We start from the raw sequence: 24,811 nt of genomic DNA on the forward strand, positions 1-24,811 counted from the left end.
TATAAGATGTCCTGTTACTATATGTGCAATATGCTGCCGTGTGTTTTACTACCACTGTTTCATGTAGATCAAAATTGATTAGTAATAAAGGTTTCTAGTTCTGCGGTTTCAGAAACTGTAAGTTAAGGGAGCCAATCCTGCACAGGAATAAACAGGACATAAGATGTTCATCAATGGGGAACTGGAATCTTAAGCACAGATCTAAAGTTTGCTGAAGTCACTAACTAGCAATTAAATAACTAACTAATGCGTGACAGAGTCAATTTGGACTTGGATTAAGCCTTGAAAAAGAAGATCCCACTGGTTCTACAGTTAGTGAAAAATACCTGTACTTCAGACAAGCGTACTTTGGTGTTCGTCAAGAATCTTTAAAAAACAAACTGGCTGGCTAAATGAGAAGGTCCTTACTTACATGGTAGAGCACAAGAACCAAGATGCCATTCTGCAAATGTATCTCCCTCGTGCTTTTTACTTCTTCACCTCTGCTCTGTTTTGTTGTATGTTGTGTGAAGTTTTGCAGCCTTTTGTTCAGACATGCTTCCAGCACCCAGTGGTTTGCTCATGCTGTTGCTAAATGGTAGATGGCAGAAAATGGTAGAAGTGACAGATCAAAGGATTGGTCCAAAACATAAAAAACACAGCAGAAGTATCCTTTCCTCATCTTTGAGTCTTTTATGTCTCTTCCATAGTTCTATTCAGAAGGTAGAGTGAGGGTAAAAATCATTCTTATTACCTATTACCTATTTTTATGACACAAGGCTCTACAGTCTCGGAGTTTAACACCCACTAGAGAGATTTACCAAGGAAATGAACTACAACAGTTTACCAGTGAAGGAAGTTACCACAGGAGACTGGGAGATTCTCTGCTATGCAATGACTCTTTGTCAGTTGTTAACAGCGTTTTTAAAAGATTTGCTTGCATATGCATGAAGAGTTTTTATTTGGTGCAGGAAATACACAGTCTGGGGAAAATCAGACTGGATGGTTTCACTGAGTCCTTTTGGCCATAAAACCAGTAACTCTGTGGGGACCTACAGTTTGAGTACTTTTTTTTGCTCATAATAGTAATTTGAAACTATTTTATAGAAGTGCAGGATTGGCCCCCTCACATGCTCATTGTTTTTCAACTGTTAATATTTCTTCATCTTTTGTAGTTTCTATTTTGTTCCTTTAATTTTTTATTCATGTCATTGTTTCTGTGTTATATGTTATGTTGAAAACCTACAGCTGTTGTATAATATGTAGCATGTGCCTGTTGTAAGTGCTAAAGCATTTTCATTTCCTAAGTTATCAAGATAAATTTGGTGTAAAATCAGTTGTGGAAAAGAAGTACCCTAGATATCTGATTATATTAATATCCCCAAATTTTTCTTATACATGGGTGATTGAATTTTCAATAAATAATCCATTATTTACTTCTGTTCGTTTGATTAATTAAAAAAAACCTCAAGAGACAGCTTTGGACCACCTGTGAAGGTTGTTCAGTATATTGGAATACTGTAATTCTTAATACACTTTAGGAAATTAGTTTGTAACATCAGAGGCAAATAAATAATATCAAATGGATTGTTTAGTCAACATATCTACCTTCTGTTTTTGCAACGTGCTTGTGAGTTTTGCATATGTTTCTGAGGTTTTGTTACTATCAAAATATACCACATGCTTTAAAAAAAGAAAATTGATTTACTGGAATTGCTAACAAGCACTTAAGTGCAAATACTCAGTGTTGTAAAATTCTTTAGGAAAAAGTACAACTTCTTGTGATCTAACACTTTCTGGATGTAAAGTTTATTAATTTCCTATTACACTTTTAAAAATGATTGATTGCTTTGGAAATCTCTGCCTCTAACGTCATTGCTTAAAAAAAATTTGGCAAGTGACTGTCAGAAACATTTTTTTCCCAAAGGTATTCAGTGAACTTTCTTAGTGTAACCAATGATAGGAAACTGTGCAATTGGGGAAAAAAAGAAATAGGGTTCAAAATTTAAATGAAAGCCATTTCCAGCACAGTGGTAGTCTCTTGGGATGTTAGTCATGGAGCTGTCATGTATTTGTAGCCTCTTGAATTATCTCATGTAGACAGACAGAACTTGATTATTATTTATTTTTCCAACACTAAGCATTTCAATGCTGCAGTTTTCTCATTTGTGAAGTGGGATATAAAAGAAGACTCTGTGAGGACACAAACTTCATGTGATGCCCATGATGTGTGATTGCTGTTTCTAAAGCACTTGGAATATAAGTGAATAGTGTTGCTGGAAAAGACAGAAGTGCTTAAATACCTTTTTTAATTTTTTTTAATAAGCGGAACAGTAACATTTGTCTCAGTTATTTCATCTCAAACACTTGCCAGAGTAGGATGTCACATAGGCAATCATGCTGGCTGATGGCCTCTGTTACGGAAAGAGATTCTTCTGACTTCCTGATCAAACAAGAATGAAGCCCACCTCTGCAGTTCACCCAGAGCAATTGCAGGCATTATCTTTGCTTAGTTTTCTCCATCGTTCACTAGTTCATAAGTGGAAAAAAAATGGCACACTGGACCTTACTCTGAGCAAGGCAATAGTCATATAGAGCTGACAAAGACATGTCTTACGGTGGTTAAACTTTAAAGCCACATTAAAAGGATTGTCCTATTTCTTAGTGTTCGAGGAGCAGCACTATGAAGAACTGTTTTATCGCCAGTGATGTAGTGGACTATGCCATACAGTTAGCCATCCTCATCAGAATGGACTTAGACTATTAGTGTCTCTGGAAATGTACATAAAAGCTTTAACACAATGTTAAACAAGTGTGAAAGAGTAAAGGCTTGTCAGTATAGAAGCATTTATCATCTCTGTAATGGGAACAGCCCCTTTAAAGCCAAGAGTAGCCGGCACTTGTAATTTCTACTCGGGGCCCGTGATATAAAGCATTCACATGATCGCCTGCTGCTGAGTAGACAAGAAAATCCTCTGGATCAGTCTTTACGGGAAATGTGTTGAGGTGTTTCAGTTAGGTTTGGGATTGCTTTAGGTCTGGGTGATAAATAGAGAAGATGATGGAGAAGGAAGGGGTGGGTTTCTGTCCGGTTCCTGAAAGGAGGGAAGGTTTCTTTTCATTTGAAACGACAAATTATTTGAATATTTTGCTTTGCTAGAGGCAAACTGTTGTTTTCAATCTACCTTAAAAGTAAGAAATATTAGATGAATGAACAACATCATTTCCTGAAGGGAAATTAATATCTCTGCATCCAGGCTCTCCAAGTTTCTCACTGCAAATAGTCTCTTTGCAGTCAATGCACTGCTGCTCCGAAAGAGCATCTTTATATGGGAAGCCACATACATTTTGGTTTGTTCACGTGCCAGTAGATGCCACAATTAGTTCACAGAAGTACCTCTCTTCTCAGCTGAAGCAGGAATGGGCTGGCAAGATGAAACCACCCTGCCCTGGTACACAAGACAGATGGTTCTGTACAGAGGGAGTGATAAAAGAAGCACCTAGGAGGCTTCCCGGGGTGCTATTGAGAACATTCAGGTTGCTGGACGCAGCATGGTATCTCAGGGAGTCCTCTCTACGCAATCAGGACTGCAATCAGCAGTCCACGCTTACCTGGAGCAATCAGGACATCAGGCTAAAACAAGCACTAGGCCTCCACAAGCAAAAGGCGCTGTCATTATAGAGCAACGGACCCCACTGCCTCCACACTGCCTTTCACGGAGGCGAGAACAAACACAAACCTCATTGATTCATTTCCCAGGACAACAACTCAATCAATAAGTGATGCTGGGAGGAAGAAAAACAGCTGGATTTGATATGCAAAGAATAACAGGAGAGGGAAATAAATATTAGCTGTGGGGACAAGGTTTCCAAACTAAAATCCCCTTGAGGGGTGGTACAATTAACTCTCCAATTCAAGCTTCATGTAACTTTTGACAATTTCTATGAAAGCATAAACACCATCAAATTCTAAATGCTAGATGAGAAAACAGACAGACTGGTAGATTTCTGTACTGCTCTTTCTGATCATTCTTTTAAATCGATCTCTATCTCAAAACCTGAAATGTCTTAAGATATTCTTAGCGGTCTGAGGGGACAGGTTTCCCTCTTCTTTTTTTTTCATCAAACTCCCCACGTTTATAATTATATTTTATTTTATCTCTGATTCTTGAAGCTTACGGTCAGTAGTTTTTATTGGAAAGCAGGAATATATATAATGATGTGTTTCTAAACAGAACTAGAAAAAGAGACAGAAATCTGTTGTTTGGGAGAATTATCTTCCTGCAGTATTCAAGTAATTGAAAGGTCTCATTCCGCCAATGCATTTTTTTTAAATTTGCGTGCTATACAGAAAAGCAATTTTTAGTGTGACTGCAGGAAGCAGCTAAAAGTCTAGGAGTGTAAGTGCTTGAATAACCTCTTTGATATCTAGAATATTATTATTTGTTATTATAGATGTTTACTCAAAATACAGCAGGAAAATGAATAGAAAAAAAATTGTAAATCACTTCTTTAGGAATCAAATACAAAATAAATTGCCAATGTTTGTATTTTTGCTGTGCTATTCTCACAGGCAATCTTTAAAATATTATTTAAATTACAACTAATAGGAAAGTAGTTCTGGATATTAAAATTGAGATTAAGAATTAAAATGATTACTTACTGTGAATTATGATAATTTGACTGATAATGAAGGTAACAACAAGGAAGTTTTTGAGAGAATTTAATTTCTAATGTAGTATTAATTACACAAATATTAACCATGTAAATTAATGACACACTAGTAAGAATAAAAGTGTATAAATGTTTTAGTTCCAGTAACACTTACATAGCTCATTGTAAGAATCCATAGCAGGTTGCTCTTTTAAGACTTTGCTTGAATTGCAAAACTTAAAAACCTAGAGGAAAAGAAGAAGAAACAAATATCAGTAAACAAAATGGCCTAGGGTTCATTTGTGATCAAAAAATGACACACTATTTTACATATGAGCTCCCTATAAGCTTTTGGCTCCTGCTAGCCTAGGAAACTAATTAAGGTCTTGGAGTAATAGGAGGGAGACTATGCAAGTTCTTACACTGTTAGTATAATCAGTAAATAATTTTTCCTATTCCATTCAGGATTATGGGTGGTGATATGTGAGAAGAAACTACCTTGAACATGGAAGGATCTCTGTTTAACTTCCTCACAGAATTTGCGGAGATTCCTAGCTAAAAGGTGTCTTTTCTATTGAATGTAATGGAAACAACTGGGAAAATTAATTGGAGTAAGGGATAGCAAAGCTTTCTCGGGCAACAAGGGTTCTAAAAACTTGATCAGTCTCACTGATGCTCCTCTGCAAGGGCTGCAGACTTCTTCTCACATCCATCCCTTGTTTCCCCATATTGTGAGTAGGGAGCACAGCCTCTGTAGAAATGCTGCTACTTCCACAAGCATAAGCGTGAAAATGAGGGCACTGGCATCCATTGCGTCTGATAACAATAGAATAAGGATCTCTTTTCATCTGACTTTGCCAACCCCTGTACTGATTTCCCAATAGTCCATAAAGCAGACAGATCCTTGGTAACCTAATGGAAAAAATTATTAGCACATCCATTCAGGTGTGATTGCTTGTGTGGGATGAAAATTACACTGTTTGTAGAATCTGTATGTTGTAGCTAAAAAACCCAAAGTTCACCTGAATAGCTGACATGGACATTTGAGGTTGGTGTTTTCTGTGTTTCATTTTGTTCTAACATCACCATACAAGAAAATTGATGGGATACTGAGGAAAACTGAGATCCATAAAAATAATTGAAGTGGGTATAGGGCTTACCACCATTCCAGTTCCTTAGTTCTGTACGATGGCTTGTGTACACCAAAGGGAAATAAGTGAAGAAGAGATATTCAGTACCAGCAAACACTTCCTTATGCATTAGTGCAGCTGTGCTCAATGCTGGTTTTTCTGTACCCATTATTGGAAGTCAGTTGGGGGGTGGGGGGGGGGTCATTACAAGAATCTGTAAAGCTAGCTGTTAATTGAAATCTAAGTTTAATTTAAGAAGAAAAAGAAAAACTCAAAATAGGCCTAGGAAATAGATAACATTTCATGAGAGTTACGTAAGTAATGTGCAATTCTAGGTGAATATATGATACATGTAAGACAATCTGAAACAGTTAAAAATTTGCATGAATAACAACCACTGTGTCCAGGCTTGTGTCTTCTGAGTTGTGTTTGTGATGTTTGAGGTGGCCTGCAATGCACACGTGATTGTTGAGGGCAGATTGTGCCTTGGCTTCCTCAGATTTGCTCTTACTGAATGGTTCATGTCAGATGTGCTATGTGAACTTAATTATCTAGTGTATTGTAAAGTGAGAAAAACAAGAATTTTCGAGAGCACTGGAAAATTCTGAAGCAATTTAAATCCTATTTTTAAATCTCAATTAAAACCAATAATACTTAAGGATTAAGGGCATTTAAAAATGTTATTCATGACAATGTTGTAGACAAAGACTGTCATGAGAAGTTTAAATGCTGAGCCTTGCTTTGTTCATTATCAGGGCCTGAACCTGTGTTTTCAGTTCCAAATTCATGAGCCTGTAGTGCTTACGTTAACAAAAAAAAAGCCGGGGAGAATGGTGGTATTCCTGACATTTTACCCAATACCCAGTCTCTGATGCTATCATATATATATGCATGATTTTAATCTTAATCCTTCAAAAGAACATTTAAAAGTTCATAAGTCTTTGGCTTCACCCTGTGTCATTTAGTTCCAATGAACATTTATTTTAATGATGCATTTTAAGATCTTGATCTTCAGTTACCCTGTGACTTCCAGAGCTCCTAACAAAATCTACACAATTTACCCCAGTATGAAGAAAGACCATCAATCTCAGCAGATGCTTAGAGTAAAAAAAGAGTAAAAGTACTAGGACTTTCTATTCCTTACTAACCAAAAAGATACTGTCTACTAAACATCGGATGTCACAACTAGTACCAAATTAAGTTGAAAAGATAAAATCATCAGAGTAGTTTCAAAGCATTCCGAAAGGACTTCCATTTGAACTTGATCTGAGGACCATGAGGACTCCTAGTCTGTGGTAGCAGTCTATCACAGCCAGTTCTCTCCACCAGTACAGCAGTTAAACCATGTCTATGGCCTAGTGCAGGGTAACTGCTAATTTTATTTCTAGCCCTTCGATCTTGCAATGCCTGACTCATAATTGTCTGATATAGACAAGAATGTTTATTTGTAATATCTGTTGTAGTCTACTGCAGAGTTTATCTGTTGAAATACTGTTTATTTATCTATTGAAATACTGCATAAAGCAACATGAGTGCTGTTCCGCAAAATGAGAATCAGACATTTCAGGGCAGCACAAGCCACATTTTTTCCAGTTATAGGTCACAGGTGTCAGAAAATGCCTGTATAAACAGTGGAGTGGTAGAGAGCCTTTTCCCTAAATCCTAAATCCTAAATCCTTTTCCCAATCCTAAAACCGTGCCTTACCAGTTCAACCTGAGTAGTCAGTACACAGGTTACAGAGCTCTGGTAGCTTCAGTACATCTGCCCTTTGCACAGTTTACTCTGCGGAGTGAAAAGATTCCCTTCGTTTGCTTTCCAAGCATTTCTTTTTGCATTAAGGCATCTTGCTTATTCATTGCATGGTCAAAAGTACTGAGCTTGATTGCAGGGGATTTCATGTAACTTCAGTACATGATATTCAGAAAGGAAAGATAAACGACTGAGGATAAGCCTCAAACTGTTGCAATTTTGTTAAGCACTGATGCTTTGCTCTTCAGAAAAGTAGGGTAGAACAGCCACCATATGGAGTTTTGCAAGTATTTTGAGCAATGTTTCTTTTAAAGTATTTAAGTCATGGTAAATAGTCCTGTCTGTCTGTATTCTTGTTTATCATTTGAGCTCACTCAGACCTCTGAGTGTCTATCCAATTTATCTTTAAAAAGAAATAATAAAAAACTCAAGTTCATACTCCCATCTTGCAAACATGATTTTTTTATCTATTCACCTATGCAAGTCATCTCTCTGAAGAAGGAAGAATTAGTCCCTTTTATGAGACCCCCCCGCACTGTGCTTTTTGATCCAACTCATCTTCATCACCTCCTTCAACACAGACCTTTAAACTTTAAAGCACTGGATGTGGGGAAAATGTATTTCCTTTTCAAACAAAAGAGTGAGATCTCTTTCACATATGGATATGAGGAACGATGATCAGACTCTGAATTCAGAAAGCAAGGCTAGCAACAGAAGCTGTACTTAAAACAGATTTCAGTTATGACAAAAACTGTAAAATATAACAGAGAGCACTTGCCACTTTAACAAATGAGTGAAAAGAATTACAGTTCACTTGTTCAAGTTTTATTTATATTTTCTGAAATAGAAAAATGAGTTTGTTAATGTACTCTTGACACAAAATTCTGCACTCTATGTGGCAAAGTAATGGGTTGGGCTAAGGAGATGTCAAATAGCTGTGTTTATCTGATGTGAACTGAATGAGCTAAATCATTTTGAAATTCTGAGAAATCTGAAATCCTGAAATCCTGACAAGCATGAAATTTGCCCACAGTGCATGTTCACATGCTTATCAATCTGTTAATTTTCAGAACAGAATCCCAGCAGAATGACTGAACATGTGAATTGACCACCCCACACAAAAGTCAATATTTTATTAACAGTGCACCAGAGAATTTAAAGCTATTCTAAAACTGCAGTATTCTATCTAGAGTCTGCAATGCGGGGGAAAAAAACCAAACAAACAAGCAACAAAAACCCTGAAGCACGTGAATAAGTCCATCTTTACTCAAGAAAGATCTGAAGTACCTATTTCAGTTTAGACAGAGCTTTAACCCAAAGGAAGTCAATAAAGCTATAAGCAGCTGAAAAATGTGAAAAAGAAGCCCCAGTCTGTCTCATAACTGTAAGCAATGTATTTGTCATCTACACAGCAATCATTATTTTAGTATGTATCATTTAAAAATATATCATGCTTGCCTTCTGATGCTAGAACAGCTGTACCATAAATCCAGGAGATCTCAAACAAATTTGTACTCTTGAGGTAGCTGGAGGTTTGACAGATAAAATATTGAAGCTGGAGCTGGGATATTAAAAATAAACTTTTTAGTAGTGGTCAAATAAAGTCCTTTGAGATCACATAAGCATGCTTAAGAATGATGGCTTTACAACAGTGCCTTCCTTAGATGTTCCTGACAAGCTCATATTTAAAAATCTTGAGTTGTTCTTAATAAGATTTTTTTTTTTTTTTTTTTTTGCTTTTTAGGGGGCGTTTTTAAAATCTTAGAAGAACAGGAATTAGGAATTTGGAACATAACTAACATCTCAACAACTAAATATTGTGATGTTAGGATAATTATATAACTGTAAGGAAAGAAAAAATAAGAATTGATGGAACTTCTCAGGTTACATTTCTCGAGTATTGTAGCATCTGAACTGCGTAGCACCATATTGCATGAATTCACAGCACATTGTCTCAACATAGAAACTCTCTCTTTGTCATGATTATTAAGATGGACCTTATCCTTCTTTCTGAGTGTATTATCCTCCAAAACGTTGCCCTTGAGAGAGGAAAGTTGTACGTGCTACTCCTTTACTTTGCTTTTCTCTAAAAGAGAGGAACCCCTCAAAGAGCAGAAAGACCAATAAAACTAGCAGCTTTTGGAAGCACATTCATCTTTTCAAGGCACTTAGGCAGGATAAACTTTTCATATACATACCTATGCACAGAAATCTCCTACATAAATTCCAGTGGCTAAAAGACATGTAAATGTATGTGATCTAAATATTCCACTGTATTTCTTTCTGTTGTGGAGGATAGAGTCTGAGTCTTTTTGACATCAGAACCTGACATTCTACATTCAGCACTTTTTCATTTGTGTAAATTCAACACAAACATATCAGGAATCCAGAAAGTTTTGACTCTGCTTTTGTTTTAATTTCTCAAGTCAATAATAATAGATCCTGTCACTAAAATATTATCCTGTTGGTACTCTTTCATATTTTATAGAAATAACTTCTGAAAATTGTTTGTGACCTCTTCAAAAGCATCTGAGGCTGCAAAAGAAGTCTCTCCATGTTAAAAAAAAAAAATAAATTTTTACGTGATCTGAACTGAATTGTTGGCAATATGGTCAGATTTCTAATCATTACTTTTCTTTTTCAGGAAAGCGTAGATTTGGGTGAGATCATGTTTTCCCTCTGTTATTTGCCTACTGCTGGGAGAATGACATTAACAGTCATCAAATGTAGGAATCTCAAAGCAATGGATATAACTGGAGCATCAGGTGAATCTACTTCTTTTTTAAGTAACAAGGCAGAGTCTACTCAGGAAGGGGACAAATAGGAACTCCTTGGTTTCTGGGAGACTGGGTATAGGCCCTGTTTAGATCTACTGGCTGTCATTGATCTGGCAGTCAGTATGTCTGTTCAGAATGCCTATACCTTTCCTTTGCATTGACAGCATGTTAAAAGCAGTGTTTGCTAGGGTCAGTAAAATCTTTCTAATTTTTTGTCTTATCAATATGACATTCCTACAAAAAAAAATATTGCTCTTATGCTACACATCTGAATGATGTTGAGTCCAAATGCCCACAACTGATTATCTGTCACTCAGATCCATATGTCAAAGTGTCACTGATGTGTGAGGGTCGAAGACTGAAAAAGCGGAAAACAACCACGAAGAAGAACACACTCAATCCCGTTTATAATGAGGCCATCATCTTTGATATCCCTCCAGAGAATGTGGACCAGGTCAGCCTTTCCATTGCTGTGATGGATTATGATCGGTAAGCACAGTTTGCTTTCTAAACAGTCTTCTCCAGTGAGGGGTTACCTGATCATTGCAAGCAACTGCTTTCTACCTCCCTGACCTTTCAAGCTAGTTCCGTGTCATCAAAGAAAAATCCTTTGGATCTTTTCCTGAAAAAACTTCTACATCTTTTAGAGCTCAGGCCATTTTATCTATATGATAAATAACTGTGATGAGGAAAAAACATGGCTCAATCTTCTTACGGGCCACTAGCATTGGCATACATTTCTGTCCCCATCTGGTGGCTGGACTATGTAAAAGTGTTGTAAATTAGGTATGTCTCTGTTTAAAAAGGACACTCACATCTCTAATTTCTATTTAAATGACACATATTTGAAATCAAAGAAAATTTGGATGACAAAAAAAAAATAGATGCTAATTACTTCATTGAATTAAGTAAAAATTAATCCTTTGGTTGACTCAATGAAGAAGCTTTGTAACCTTTGGGTTCAGTGCTTACTGATAACACATCTCAGCCTTAATTATCTATTTCCTGACCGAGAACTGACAGGATTAGAATCCTGCTTAGAGTGACTCAAGGACTGCAGAGCCAAGTCTGCTCTGTTCAATTGCTATTAGTAATGAGCTCTTGAGACTGCGGGGCAAATAGAGAAAGTCCAGTTTAGCAACATGAACCTTCAGATTATTTTTGCCCACCATCAGATTTCTGATTGTCCTCCAACTTCTGTCAGGAAGTCAGATGTTAAAGGGGCACCACGGTGCCGTTAGTGGGAGAAGAGCACTGCAGCTTGCTCACTTTCAGTCCTCTTCTGCTGCTCCTTTCAAAGCATTTGCTCACAGGAAGTTAGGAAACATTATTCTAAGGTACATATAGAAAGGTACAGAAAATTACTTTCTGGAGTCCCTCAATAACTATGGTGCTGCCAGGAGCATGAAGTATTAAGGTATAGCCTATTATGGCTATACTCTTTCACATTTTTGACTGAAGTTCCAATGACCACAAGATTTAGAGCTGGGAAATATAGTGTGGAATTATGCCTGAAGCATTTGCAGCAGAAAATGTACTCCCCACCATCTTCCTTCACCTTTCTCTCCCACACAATTTAAGCATGTTTTCTTCCTAGATTGTTTGGTGTATCATGGTCCTTTTCTGTCCTTGTGCCTTTTGGGCTGTAACCTTTTAATGGCAAGGGTTGTGTCTTCATTGCTATTTTTATAGCTGCTAGAAGCACTCTGGAAGTGGCTGGAGATTTTTGATGCTACCATTATAGAACTTAATATTACTATACTACCACTAAAACTAATACATGTAATAAATAATGTGAAAACTTTGGGCATGTACTCTGTGCTGCACAAAACCAGTAAACTGAATTACACATCAGATGTTATTAAAACTATTTTTACTAAAAAATAATTCTACCTCTCTGCAATTCTTAGAGTAGGGCACAATGAGGTCATTGGGGTATGTCGGACAGGAATTGATGCTGAAGGCCTTGGAAGGGATCATTGGAATGAAATGTTGGCTTACCCACGTAAACCAATAACTCACTGGCATCCACTAGTAGAGGTAAGAAGTAGCAAAATTCTCTCTTTCTCAGTATATTGAATGTTTTTGTCTCTTTCACACTTAAGTGCTTCTGAGATCATGACAATCAGTGCAGCATCTATGGAGCAGCTATAAGATCCTTAGCACAACCTAAATCTAGTTGCATGGGTTTATTGATTACTTAAATGCACCACCTCATAAGTTTCCATGATGCACTGACAGCATTGTACCATTAAACAATTAAGACATTTGAAATTTCTAGAGATTATTATAAGGAGCTGAGATCCAATTAGAAAAGATCATTTGCAAGTATTTAAAAAGCAGTCATTTCCTACTCAAAAATCTTTAGCACAAGCAGTTATGTTGCTAAAACCTTAATTTGAAACTGGCCTGCTAATTAGGCTAAGTTGAGGCAACATACCAGCAGCTACCCCCAGAGTTACTTAAACAGACACTGGAAGCTTATTCAAATACATGGGTGATTATATCTACAACTGCCTGGGCTTGGACTCCCTCTTCAACCTGCTGTGGCCACATCTTACTGGTTTTCAGTGTACAGAATGCTCACAGCTTTGGGTTCAGAAAGATTCATATTGAACCCTCAAGAAGCAGCAGGCCCAGCTTTGGGACAGAGAGGTCACACTGTTTAGCCCTTCTCAAACTCTGTCTCTGTAGAAAAATAAGTTGCTGTCTGAGGCATCACGGGGCATTTGTTTTCCCCACTGTGTAGCACGTGGCTGCAGAGCATCTCCAATGACAGGTAGAAAAAGCCCAACAAAAAGGCTTCAGTAAAACATCTAAAGTGTGAGGGCAGGCAAACTGAGTCAGTGCAGCAGAGAAGCCTCTTTTCATAGGTTCATGGCTTTCTCTGGATCATGTACCACCCCTGATTGGTGAAGTAAGCCCACTCCTGTGGAATGAATCAGAAATATTTTTAGGAGCTCTCTTTAGGAATTTTCTTTTCGTTATTAGTTCTTTAACTTTGATCCAGAAAGGGTCTAGATGTGATTCGGATTCTTCTTTGAGAGAGTCTTTCATTCTCTGAAATGCATGTGATGCACATATATGATGACATTTGTGAAACTAACATTTTTCTTGCAGTTACCTGGCCGAGCAACCAGTTTTGATAGCCAGGGATCTTGTTCATCACCAAAACCACCACTTACACCCTAAGAAACAAGAGTGGATTCATCATGTTCAGTGTCCAAAGCTCCCTTGTAGCTCACATCTACATAAACAGAAGGTTTGGCTTCTGCAGATTAACTGTATCCATATTTTTTTATTAAAATACATTTTTCCTATTCTAAATCTTATATTACAATTTATAATAATATCTTAATGTATGAATGAAGTTGACTTGAGCCAAATATAACCCTTCCTCAAAGAAATTCATTCACCTGTTTTCTCACTGGCATATATCCAGTGTCATATCCAAGTAGTGTTCTGATATGACCTGTATCTTTGCATAGACAAAGAAATCAGAAAAAAAAAATCCCTTAAGCAATTCAAAACCACTGCAGCTTGTAATGCTTAATTCTTTTGAGGGAGAGCAAATAATTATATATAGCTCTTGTAGTAAATTTCTTCTAAATTGCACTAAATCCTGTATGACTTCTCAAGATAACACTTCAAACTGGATGTTGCATGAAAAAAACAACTGTTGTCATGTTTTTAGTGTTTGGAAAGTCAGTTCATTCCTTAGGCAGGGAGAAAGGGCTGATCAAAAGCCCACTGAAGCCAATGAGAAGGACCCTACTGGCTTCACTGGGTTTTAGTTCAGCCTTTATGGAACAGGATTCACAACTGGATCTATGCAGTTATAATCTTCCAGCAATCAAGACACCCGCTGCACCTACAGGAACTCGTTAGCCAATCCAGCAAAACAACCAGGCACATGCACCAAGGTGGCTGTACTCAGTGGCTGTTTTGCTTCAGCTACCGACCAGCTGATGAAGAGATAGCTCGGATGTCTCTGCATGGCACTGAAGAGCACACGTACGGGTATTGTTGTGGAAAGCAAATATGTCTGCAATGAGTTGTGTGGAAGTTGACATTGCTCCACAGAGCTCCTGCTGAGGTGCGTCCAGGTCCTTTGAAATAGTCCACTTGTTGCCAGCATCATGCAGTTGTTATTCAGTCTTTACGCAGGTCAAACCATAGGCAGGACAATGCTCTGAAGTAAAGGAATTTATTTTATGTATTTTAGCTGTTCAAAAAGATGGCCAAAAAATGCAGTTACGCAGAACATTTTTATGATTCTTGATTTAGGGTAACAGTATTAGATTTCTTTCAAGCTATTTTGATGGAGTGAATAGCTCATGTGGAGTAGTTTCTGGTCCCCGGGTGGATGCCTCTATATATTTATATGCCAAATATGAATTTGAGATGTTTTGTGTCAATATATGAAAAAAAGAAATTGAAATCTAACAATTTTATAAACTAGTAAACTAATTTATTAGAATACACAGCGACAGCAAATACAAAAAAGTATTGGCTGAAGTGAGCTATTTTAAAAACTGTATGAGAACTACATTTTGTTTTGTGAATTTAGCTCTTTTCAGCACTGCAATTTACCTCAATCAAACAGTTATTTTCTTTTTTTTTCTGTTTTTTTTTTTTTCTTTCTTTCTACAAGGACTGTGGCAAAGACTACATGACTGGGCCTGAGATTTTTAATTCTGTACTGCAACTAGAAAAAGTTGGGGTAGTGGTTCTTTTTGTACCTTTGTAATGTATAAAGAAAACTGAGAAGACAGTAGTTTACATAAAAGTCTTGCAGAAGAAAAGTGTCATACATGAGAAAAATGCCACTGGAAGATTGTTTTACGGTAATGGAAGAATTTGTGAGAATTAATCTAGTTCTAAAGGGAAAAGGCAGTTTAGACAGACTTCTGAAGAACTGTTTTGGCTTGGTTAGTTTGGCCTGGTTGACACAGAATACTTTTATGAAGATCCGGTCCCTCCATTCCCCTAACTAATCTCTAAGACAGTAAAATATGATTGAGGTGTCTTAACTGCTCCAGGAAGGTAAGAAGGCTGGTCTTAACATTACAGGTGTTTCTCAGGCAAAAAAAAAAATATGGAGGCAGATTTTACACATTGCCTTCTATGCCTACAAACAGAGCAAGCAAACAAACAAATAAAGCCTTCAGACATTCTTTATAAATTAAAAAAAAAAAAGGTTGGGCTGGAGTTGGGCTCCAGCCCAACTTTTATGTATGTTCCAGGTTGCTATTCATGGCCTCTAGTTTTTCCCAGAGAGTGCTGGTAATGCCATACACTGATCCTCCTTGCTCAAGATTGTATTTTCATCACCATGAATACAGAGCAGCCTTGCCAAATTTCATTCCTCTGTTTGCTCTGGCTGAGTAATTTTTTTTAATAGGAGAACAAGCTGTCCTCTGTGGGTTTTTTTTCCTCCATCATTGTTATCATCATGAGATTTTGTGGCCTAGATAATTTTCATCATGATTTTGCAAGGTTGATATAGAAACAGATATATATATATATGTCGAGATTGAAAAACTATTTTGTGTATACATTTATCTTAATATAAATTATGTCAGCAGTGGCCTTTGTGGCCTAGAAAATACTTTTTGTAATGTGGTACTGTAACAGTTAACTAAATATTCTTTGCACTTTTTTGCACCTAATATCCAAAAAGCTAACAATTTTATGATCAAATGTAGCATAAGTGTTCAGCAATGAGCAACATCTTTTTAACTATTTCATTGTTCTCTATGAGTATCCTTTATGTTTCATCACAGGTAGTAAGGTATTTCAATATTCATTTTCTTAAATTTAAATTGTTGTCAAACACCAAAGGAATAATAGCTCAGTTTGTGCCCTCTTGTTGTGTTATTTTTGATATTGTTAATAACAATAGTGAATGACTGCTGTATCTAAACTTGATTTATGGGTGCTCTGCATCTAGGAAAAATCAGGCTGCAAAATTTTGAGGACATCTAACTTCAAAAATGATCTGCTAATTAATTATTTTTAGTCCCTTATCAGTGATTAATAGAATTAATGCAGAAGATTATGTATTTGTTTTCCACTACTTTCTTAGCTAGCTTACAAGACAGAGTATATATGTAGTATAACCAACCCATTGCCTTTAGAGCCTGGTTCAGAAGTTACTCTCTGAGTGTACTCACAGAAGACCCGAGTGAAAACTTAGCACAGTTTTAGTCAATTAATATCTTGATTTACATATGTCTTTATTAAGAAATTTAAAATATTTTCATTTAGAGAAGTTGTAAACCCCCTGCTTCCGTCCTGAATGTTGGGGGTTTTGTACTTATCCACATTTCTGCCATATCATAAACATTAGCCTAATTTGACGAAAATCAAATTTGGCAAATGGTTGGTATAAAATAATTTTGCAATAGTTTGAAAAACTCACATTCCTAAAAGCCTGAGTTACTTTTATTGAAATGATTTACTGAAAACAGTAACAGTACTTAATAAGAATTGCGTTTTGCACTGCAGAGCTTTTTTATACTTTCACAACAGTAAACCACAGAACTGTACAGAGAAAGTACATGATGGATTAAGTGGTTCCAGGGGAGCTCTTACATTTTTATATTTATTTTCAATAATGCACTGTAAAGTGAAAAAGCCCACATACAAATGTATCTAATGAGCCATTCTAGTCTTCTGGGTAAATATTGTTTTCAAGCAATTGTTTCCCTTCCCCACATTAAATAAGTTTTCAGGGACCATTAGATTTGCTCTCAGCAACCATAAAATTCTTATTAGGTCTATGCAAAATGTTAAGTAGGACCCTAAACCATAGGTAGATTTAGGATTCTAGCAGCACCGCAGACAGTAGCATAGGTAAGCAGATGTAAGTCATGTATTGCGCTCCATGATCTCAACTTCAGATCCCTGTAATGTATACTTCTGCTGGTATAGCCCTTCTCCTCACTCTCTCAGCAAGTAACCATCTCCTTCCCCACCATCTTTTGTCTATACTGGGCTTCTGTTCAAGCAGTAGAGACCTGAGCCTTACTTTTGTCTGCACCGCTGAAAGATGAATCCTAGCCTTAAAAAGTAGTAACATTAAACCTGTGGGGTCTTGACCAAAAGATGTAGGATAGCTACATCTCTCACTTTGGTTCTACAAAGAGCTGTCAAGGAACCCTTCTCCATAGTCCCTAATGATCATCAGACATTCAGAAATCAGTAATACTGTCTGGGTTTTTGCTTCTAGCAAGCACTAAAACAGCAATATACATATCTCAGGGATATGTATATTGGTCAGGGACTGAGAAAGTGGCCAAAACCAATAAGATAAAACAAAACAGTATATAAGGACAAAAGTTCCTCTGCAAAATTTCTTCTTCAATATGTGGAATTGTTTTAATTTCTTATGTTTAAGTAACAAAACTATAGATTTTTCTTAAAGAATGACAACCATATTTAATATTTTTTAAGAAAATTTTCATCAACATGAAGTGTTTTCATTGGGTTGATTTTTTTTTTTTCAAGGGAAAAAAAAGCAATTACTTCCTAATTTCTTTCTATGGAAGCAATTTTAGAGCAATATTAAGAAAAATTTAAGTTTCAAAAAAAGACTTATTTGATCCATCCATTTCTCCTATTTCTCAGTTTTTTTCTATTGGCTTCCATGTAATCCTTTGGAAAGTTTTTAACATGATAATGCACAACAAATACATGATAGTCTAGTTCAAATATTATTTTGCTGTATCTTTTTAATCAATTAACTGCTTGTATCTTATAAACTTTTATATGTACTAACTTTTTATTACACTCCATTAATTTAGCAAGCTTTATACATCTAAAATAGTTTGATTATGTTTTTAAAGTGTGTAGACATTTTTAAAAAGGGTAATAGAGTTCTTCTGATGAAAATATCAGATTTTTCAGAGATCCATAAATGTGCCTGCAAAATTTGAAAACCACCTTATTAGAGCATGCAAAACCCTAGATTTGCACATACCAGTATTTGCACTTGCAAAATGTATAACCGTTATTATTTAGCACTTCTATTACAACAGAACACCCACACGTAATCAGAAATGTATTTCAGCCTGTAACAAATACTAGACAAATCTGTACTGAGTGACAGTTCCTGACCCAAAAAGTTCATGTGACTTTATTTCTACAAATGAATATGCTTGCAAATTCTGTAGGTGTTAAAATATGACTTACATGTTAATTAGACAGTGAGGTGACTTTTGAACAAAGCACATATAGCATCTATTAGCCCATCCAAAATATGGATAAAATATACTATACATGACAGGAATATTAATGCATGTTTTGATGGAAAAATTTCTCTCATTCACACCATAGCTGAGACTCAGTTTAACCCTTTGCTCAAGATTCATTTTCACTTAGCTTCTGAGGCTTGCCAGTCTAAACTGAGCTCTGTGGTTCAGAAAATACATAAATCATACACAGAGCAGACCACAGAGCGAAGACAGACAAAGGAAAATGTGGCAGTAGATGCACAACTATTCAATGCAACTGCAAGCACTCTGAAATGAAAAGCCTCCTTTCAAAACTGATAATCATCACAATATTCCTATCACTTGTCCTTTCTTTCTCTACTTAAAGCAGGAAAAAAGAGCGGCATTCCTGAAGAAGAGTCAGCATTAGGCATAGGAGTTAATTGAGGTGCTCATCACAGACATTTGCCATTTCCAAGGCAAATAATACCTTAACTTCAAAAAGTGTCCTTTGTTTACTCATCCAAATGAATAAACATCTCCTACACAATTCCCCTTTTCCTTAACCCCAGCTTGAAACTAGCAGATTTTTAACAGCACGCAGGAAAGTAAGTGCTGAAACTCTAAAAGAAAGTGGAGCTGCGGGTGGGATTTAAATATCACAGGGGAATTTGTCCAGGAAAATGGAACTAACACCTTCAATCTTGTGCTGAGTGCTAGGGGATGCTTGATGATAGCAAGTGCTCAGGGCTGTGATTTTATGTTTTATCTGATAATACCTCTACAGTGTTGCTGTTGCTGGGAAACCTCTTCTTTACTGGCTCAGAAAGGAGAATGTCTCTGGTATTGCTATGTAAAATTTTTCCAACGAAGTATAGACTATGACTCTTACGTTACATGGGACTCAGTCCTCTGGAAGGGCACAAAGCATGTTCAATTTGCAGAATGGGAAAAATCAGCTAAAGCTTTACACTCTATCATCACAAGGACTATTCACTTTGTTGATACTAAGGACAAGCGTGGGTACCTTACTCATCCAGGGGGAGGGCATTTTGTACAGTACTCTGTATGGGTAAGCCCATGTTGGTGAACCATGCATTATTGAAGACCCTCAGTATGAACATTGTCAAAATATAACTGATAAATATAAATATAGGTTATATAGGTTACCAAAGTACCAAAGCTCTCTTCAGTGGGAAAGACGTAATGGCTGCCTGATATATAATTCAAGACAGTGTGCTCTGAAAGTTGGTTCTGCAGGAAGTCACATAGCTGCTGTGATGAAAGTGGAGCTTCTCTGTAATAATTTATGAATACAATATGTTGACTTGCCTATTGAACTCACCTAATTTGAGACCAATATGTAGGATTCAGGGAAAGAAAGAAAAACAGGCAGAAAATGTTTGACAAGGGAGTGCCTCTTAGAAGAAAGCGAGATTTACAAAATGTTGATGTCCATACTGATGGCCTGGGAGATACTACCGATGCTACAACCAGTCTGAAAAATGCATCTTATCTAAAATGCTGAAAACCCAAGCAGGCATAGGAAAAAAAAACGTAGGAAAGATCAAGAGGTCTGTTTCAGGATAGACAAGATTTGTGTCTGAGCACGCTGGTATGCAAGCTGTTGTTACAGTTTACAAAGAAATTCCCATTAATGGATGGGAAGGCTTGAGGCAGGACAAATATGCATATAGACTGTTGTTTTCAAATCCATTTATTTGAAATATTTAAGCTTGCATAGTTAGGCTTAAATATTTAAATAGCATTCTGTATTTAATGAAGTGGAGTATTCACAGACTCCCTGAAAGAAAAGTTGCAAATCCACTCAGACTGTCTGGGTTAGCACAGTTATGACAGATACAGTGTCCCAGAGCCCAGCGTAATTACAGAAGAACTGTGAAATTGTGCCTCTCCCCTGGAGAGGTGAATTCAGGAAGCCTGACATGAAGGGAGAGCTGAAGACTAACAAAGGAAAGGATGGGTGTACAACTATTTCATGACAACTTCAGAGCTCACAGAGAGCTTTGCCACTCATTTATTATGCAAGACATAGCAACAGAGTGCCAGCAACATGTTTTCATGACAGCAATCTACCCTGTGTACACAGTTTTACTCTCACTCAAAATACAAGCATAGAAAAGTTTTGGAGATAATGTTTTTTTTTTCAGTAGGTTGGGATCTTTTCATACCTTAGAAATTCAAAAGCCTGAAGTAAAGCAAATCTATCCATGCATCTACCCATGAGGGAAAAAAAAAGGGGGGGGGGAATCAAAACCAGTAAAAATCGACAAAACTCTAGAACATTCCTGAAGTTGCTTTCCTGTGTAGAACAATAGTGTAGGTTTAAGATGTGATATCTTGAGATCTCGTAGACTTGAAAAGAAGGGCTATGCCCCCTATGATAAAACAATATTTTTGTGCAGATACACAAAATGTCCTACTTGCCTAGTCCCTGTGTGATTCCTAGTATCAGAGATATTCTAACAAATGCTTGTCAACATAAGATTAACATCACCAGAAGGAACCTGGTTTTTAGGACAATTCTTAAGTTAATTTCTAGGGAGGAGAGGCTGTGGACTGTTAGCTGTTTTTGTGAAGCAGATTTATTTATATAAATACAGTCTGCAAAAGGATAGATATAAAGGGTGGAGTTTTTTTTTTTCAATATACTATGAGTTGAGACTAATAATTGCATCAGAAGAGAAGAGGACTGGACAAGAATATACTTTAAATCTTTTGTGGTGTCTTGAGTTATGAACATGGGAGAAGAGAGGAAGGGAAAAGCCTATTGAGCACATAAATAGATCTCTGGAAAAAAAAAAAAGGTGTTCAAAAGAAAAGTGGAAAATATAAAAAAGGGATGAATGAGAGCATTTTCAATAGTCAAAAATTTATATGTAACAAACACTTACAAAACAAAGAGATTTTTGATGTAATTCCCTTACCTCAGATCTTGTACAGACATTTGCAAGCTTACAAGGGTAGTGGGAGCCATTTTGCAGAACTTGGGTCTGTTCTTAAAATAAAAACAGCCCTCCACCCCACAGATCCTGACTCCAGAGGATTGACAGTGGAAAAAGTACTGGTCGTTGCTTGTGGCATGTCCTTCCCCTCCACTCATTCTCTTCCAGCATAACAGAGACAAGAAAGGCACATCACCAGCATGTGCTCTGACACATTCCTCTCTTGATGCTGTAATGGCCTCCTATTTATTTGCACCTGGCATAGAATGGAAAGTCTCCAATAGGTGAAAAATAGCTTTTATATAATGTCAGCTCCTCACATTTTCAAAGCTTTTGACAATCAGTGCTTGAATTACCAATAGGAAACACCTTTGAAAATGCTGCTATGATACACAAGGTACTGGTTTTGTTTTGAAGTCAAGCCTAAACTAATGTCACAGAATGGTGGACGAGTCATTGGGCTCTTGCAGGTGCTAATTCTCCAGTGACTCACAAAATTGAAGTCATAATTATGGTGTATTTCTCACTTAATATCCTCCAGTTCTTTGTGTATGAATAGGGTCCTGGAACTGATGTTCCAGAAAAATCCCATCTCCTCCTATTCTTCCTATTCATGTAGGTTCAGCTGAATAATGAACTCTTATTCCTTTGTCCTAAATTGTCACATAGTACTGGGTGTACCATGATTGTTTCACTCTGGGAGTGGCTGCCTCTTACTGAAAATCAGAGTGATCACCACAGGACCATTACTTTCCTCACCCTGGTTTTCTGAGGCTTAATTGCATCATAATAGTTACGAGGGAAATGACTGCATAGCTGAGCAAGACATAGAATTGCCAGTTGTAATTATTTTTGACAAATGGGTACGTGTGGATGGGTGTGTCTTTCTTCTTTATGTAAATGGAGATTTGACTACCACAGAAAACAAAAAAGGAAATTTGGTCAACTCTCCAAAGAGCACTTTAAACTGTTACATTTATTCATTTCAAGCTCTATGTAGAATAAGTATTTAATGATCTTAATTATCCCTATAGCACAAGAACTTGATTCATTTATCTAAACCTACAACCTTTTCAATTTTTAGTCCACCAAGGTAACTTTGGGTCAGAGAATCAAAATCATTAACAACAAAGTACAGCTTTATCTTAGCCAGCATCTGAATCTGCACAGCTGGACCTTTCCTGTATTATTCTGAAAGGGAGCCTGGCACTATTGCACTTTAGCTACTTGCCAGTAGCAGACAAAAAAAAAATTGTAGGTCATAGCCAGGTTTCAGAGAAGCTCTGGGGATTAACCTCTAAAATCTTGGGTCTGATTCTGCACGCCCTCCAGAAAAAGGGCAACCAATGAAGTCAAAGAGCAGTCTTACCTAAAGAGGGCTTGATAATGAGCAATCCATGCTGAGAAAAGAGATTTTGTTCAAATTATTCCAAGGCATCTTTTAGAATTTTTGCCTTGTTTTCTGTACTGTTGTTAAAAATGAACTTTTTCTTAAGATAAAACTTTATAATTGAATCTCTAGCAGGGCAAAAAGTGGTACTGAAAGTACCAATCTACTCATGCACTGAAAATAATATTGACGCAAAAAAAAAAATTAAAATCTTTTAGCAAAAATACTTGTGTCAGCAAAATATAAAAGATACTGACAAAAAGACATTTTCTGTGATTTTTTTTCCTTTTTTTTTAAAAAAAGAATTAGAATACTTCACCTTCCTTTTTTGGGCTGTCTCAAGAAAAACACAAAGTGATAAATGTATCTATTGTAGCTTTAATATTTGTTGAAATAATATAGCACAAAAAAGTTATTCATTTCAGCCTTTTAAGGTAATTTTAACAACATACCTTTATATATTTTACATTACTACAAAAGCTTACCAAAATCTGTTCATTACCTTATTTCCAATATACAACAATTATGACATGCTTTCAAAACAAGCTTTCTTTTAGGTCTATCACTTGCTGCTTTACATGGCAATAGTTCTTGTGTTAATTAAAATGAAAATATTTTTAATATCATGGCAATAGACCATTGAATATATCCAATAAAATTATTCTGTAGATCTTCTTAATATGTCATTTCATTTCAAAGCACAGCATTATGTATTTTACCAGTCCACCATTGAAATTGAGCAGAAGCACTATTCTTGATTTCAGTTGGCTTTGCATCAGGTTGCATGTGATGATGTATCATAGCATCTTCTGAAATTAACCCTGTAAGTCTCAAGGCAAGAAGAACTAATTCTCTTATGTCCATGGATACTTGTGGCTTGCTGACAATTCAGACTGTATTAATAGTCTTCAGTGCATCTCTACAGTATGAACTACTATTGCAAATGTTAATTTTGCTGCTACTGGTAAGAAATATGAGTCTCAGCTGCCTGATTTGATAAATAAAAATGTCTGGTCTCTGTAGTCAGGCATGGAGGTCAGATGTGTTTTTCCTGGATTTTTACTTTTTAATAGTGGCCTACAATTTTCCTCATGATGCCATCTTGCTATTGAAGCTCGGAGGGTATCTGTATAGATTAAATCTTTAATATTTAGATAGTCCTGTTGCACATCAGATATAAAGCACTTCTTTTCACTCTATATTTCTATGGAAAAATATTGAAAAAAAAATTTACTTTTGTTAAATAAATAGAAAACTATTTCTCAAGAAAAGGAAAAAGTATAGATATATATTTCGTATTGTTTCTTGTTTCTTTTTCTTCCAAGTGTGAGTCAGAATTCTTCTCTATTCTTCTCTGTTTATGTGAGTAGTCTCAGTAGGATACATTGGAATTAAATGCACATGTCTAAGGATGGGATATGACTAGTTCTCTACCCTACCAGTTGGCATTGTTGGTGTCCTGACTTGGAGACACATTTCTGACGTGCTTTCTCCCCTTTCTGGTGGAGAACACAAGCGCCTTTGTTCAGCAAATCCTGTGAAGTATTTTGTAAATATGACCTGTTAATTGAGTCCCCGTGAAGTCATGATGGCTTGGGCACAGACCCTGAGCAGACCTCGGGTGCTTTGCTGGCCAGGAAAGCAGTGACGTGAGGAGTCTCGCGGCTAGTCTATGCTAAAAGCACATCTCAGCACCCTCCATGCTAGCGTAGCTGTACTAGCCGAGATGAGAGTGGGCAAGGCCAAATTGCATTTCTCCATTGTCCTGCTCTGCCCAGTCCTCACCACCTTAGGCAGCAGGACTGCAGCACTGACTCTTCTGCACACTAGCCAGATGCCTGTCTAGCTACTACAAGAGGAGTCTCAAAAAGCCTCTCCTTTCTTCTCGTGAGCCTGTAGTCTGCACCGCATTCGAGTCGACTGGCTTCAGTGCACTCCTCAAGACAACTG

At 36.8% G+C, this 24,811-nt stretch overlaps 1 protein-coding gene across 1 annotated transcript in view; it reads left to right on the top strand.

Annotated features, from left to right (window-relative positions):
- Positions 1 to 13,481, top strand: part of SYT10 (synaptotagmin 10) — a 34,635-nt gene extending 21,154 nt beyond the window's left edge. The window contains exons 4-7 of the mRNA XM_086748213.1: positions 10,157 to 10,277; positions 10,607 to 10,778; positions 12,200 to 12,329; positions 13,410 to 13,481. Coding sequence (XP_086604339.1) covers positions 10,157 to 10,277; positions 10,607 to 10,778; positions 12,200 to 12,329; positions 13,410 to 13,481 — 495 coding nt within the window. The remainder of the gene's footprint in view (positions 1 to 10,156; positions 10,278 to 10,606; positions 10,779 to 12,199; positions 12,330 to 13,409) is intronic.
- The last annotated feature ends 11,330 nt before the right edge of the window (positions 13,482 to 24,811 follow it).

Source organism: Chlamydotis macqueenii, chromosome 1, assembly GCF_036417535.1.
Source record: "Chlamydotis macqueenii isolate bChlMac1 chromosome 1, bChlMac1.mat, whole genome shotgun sequence".
In the NCBI taxonomy this organism is placed as follows: Eukaryota; Metazoa; Chordata; class Aves; order Otidiformes; family Otididae; genus Chlamydotis; species Chlamydotis macqueenii.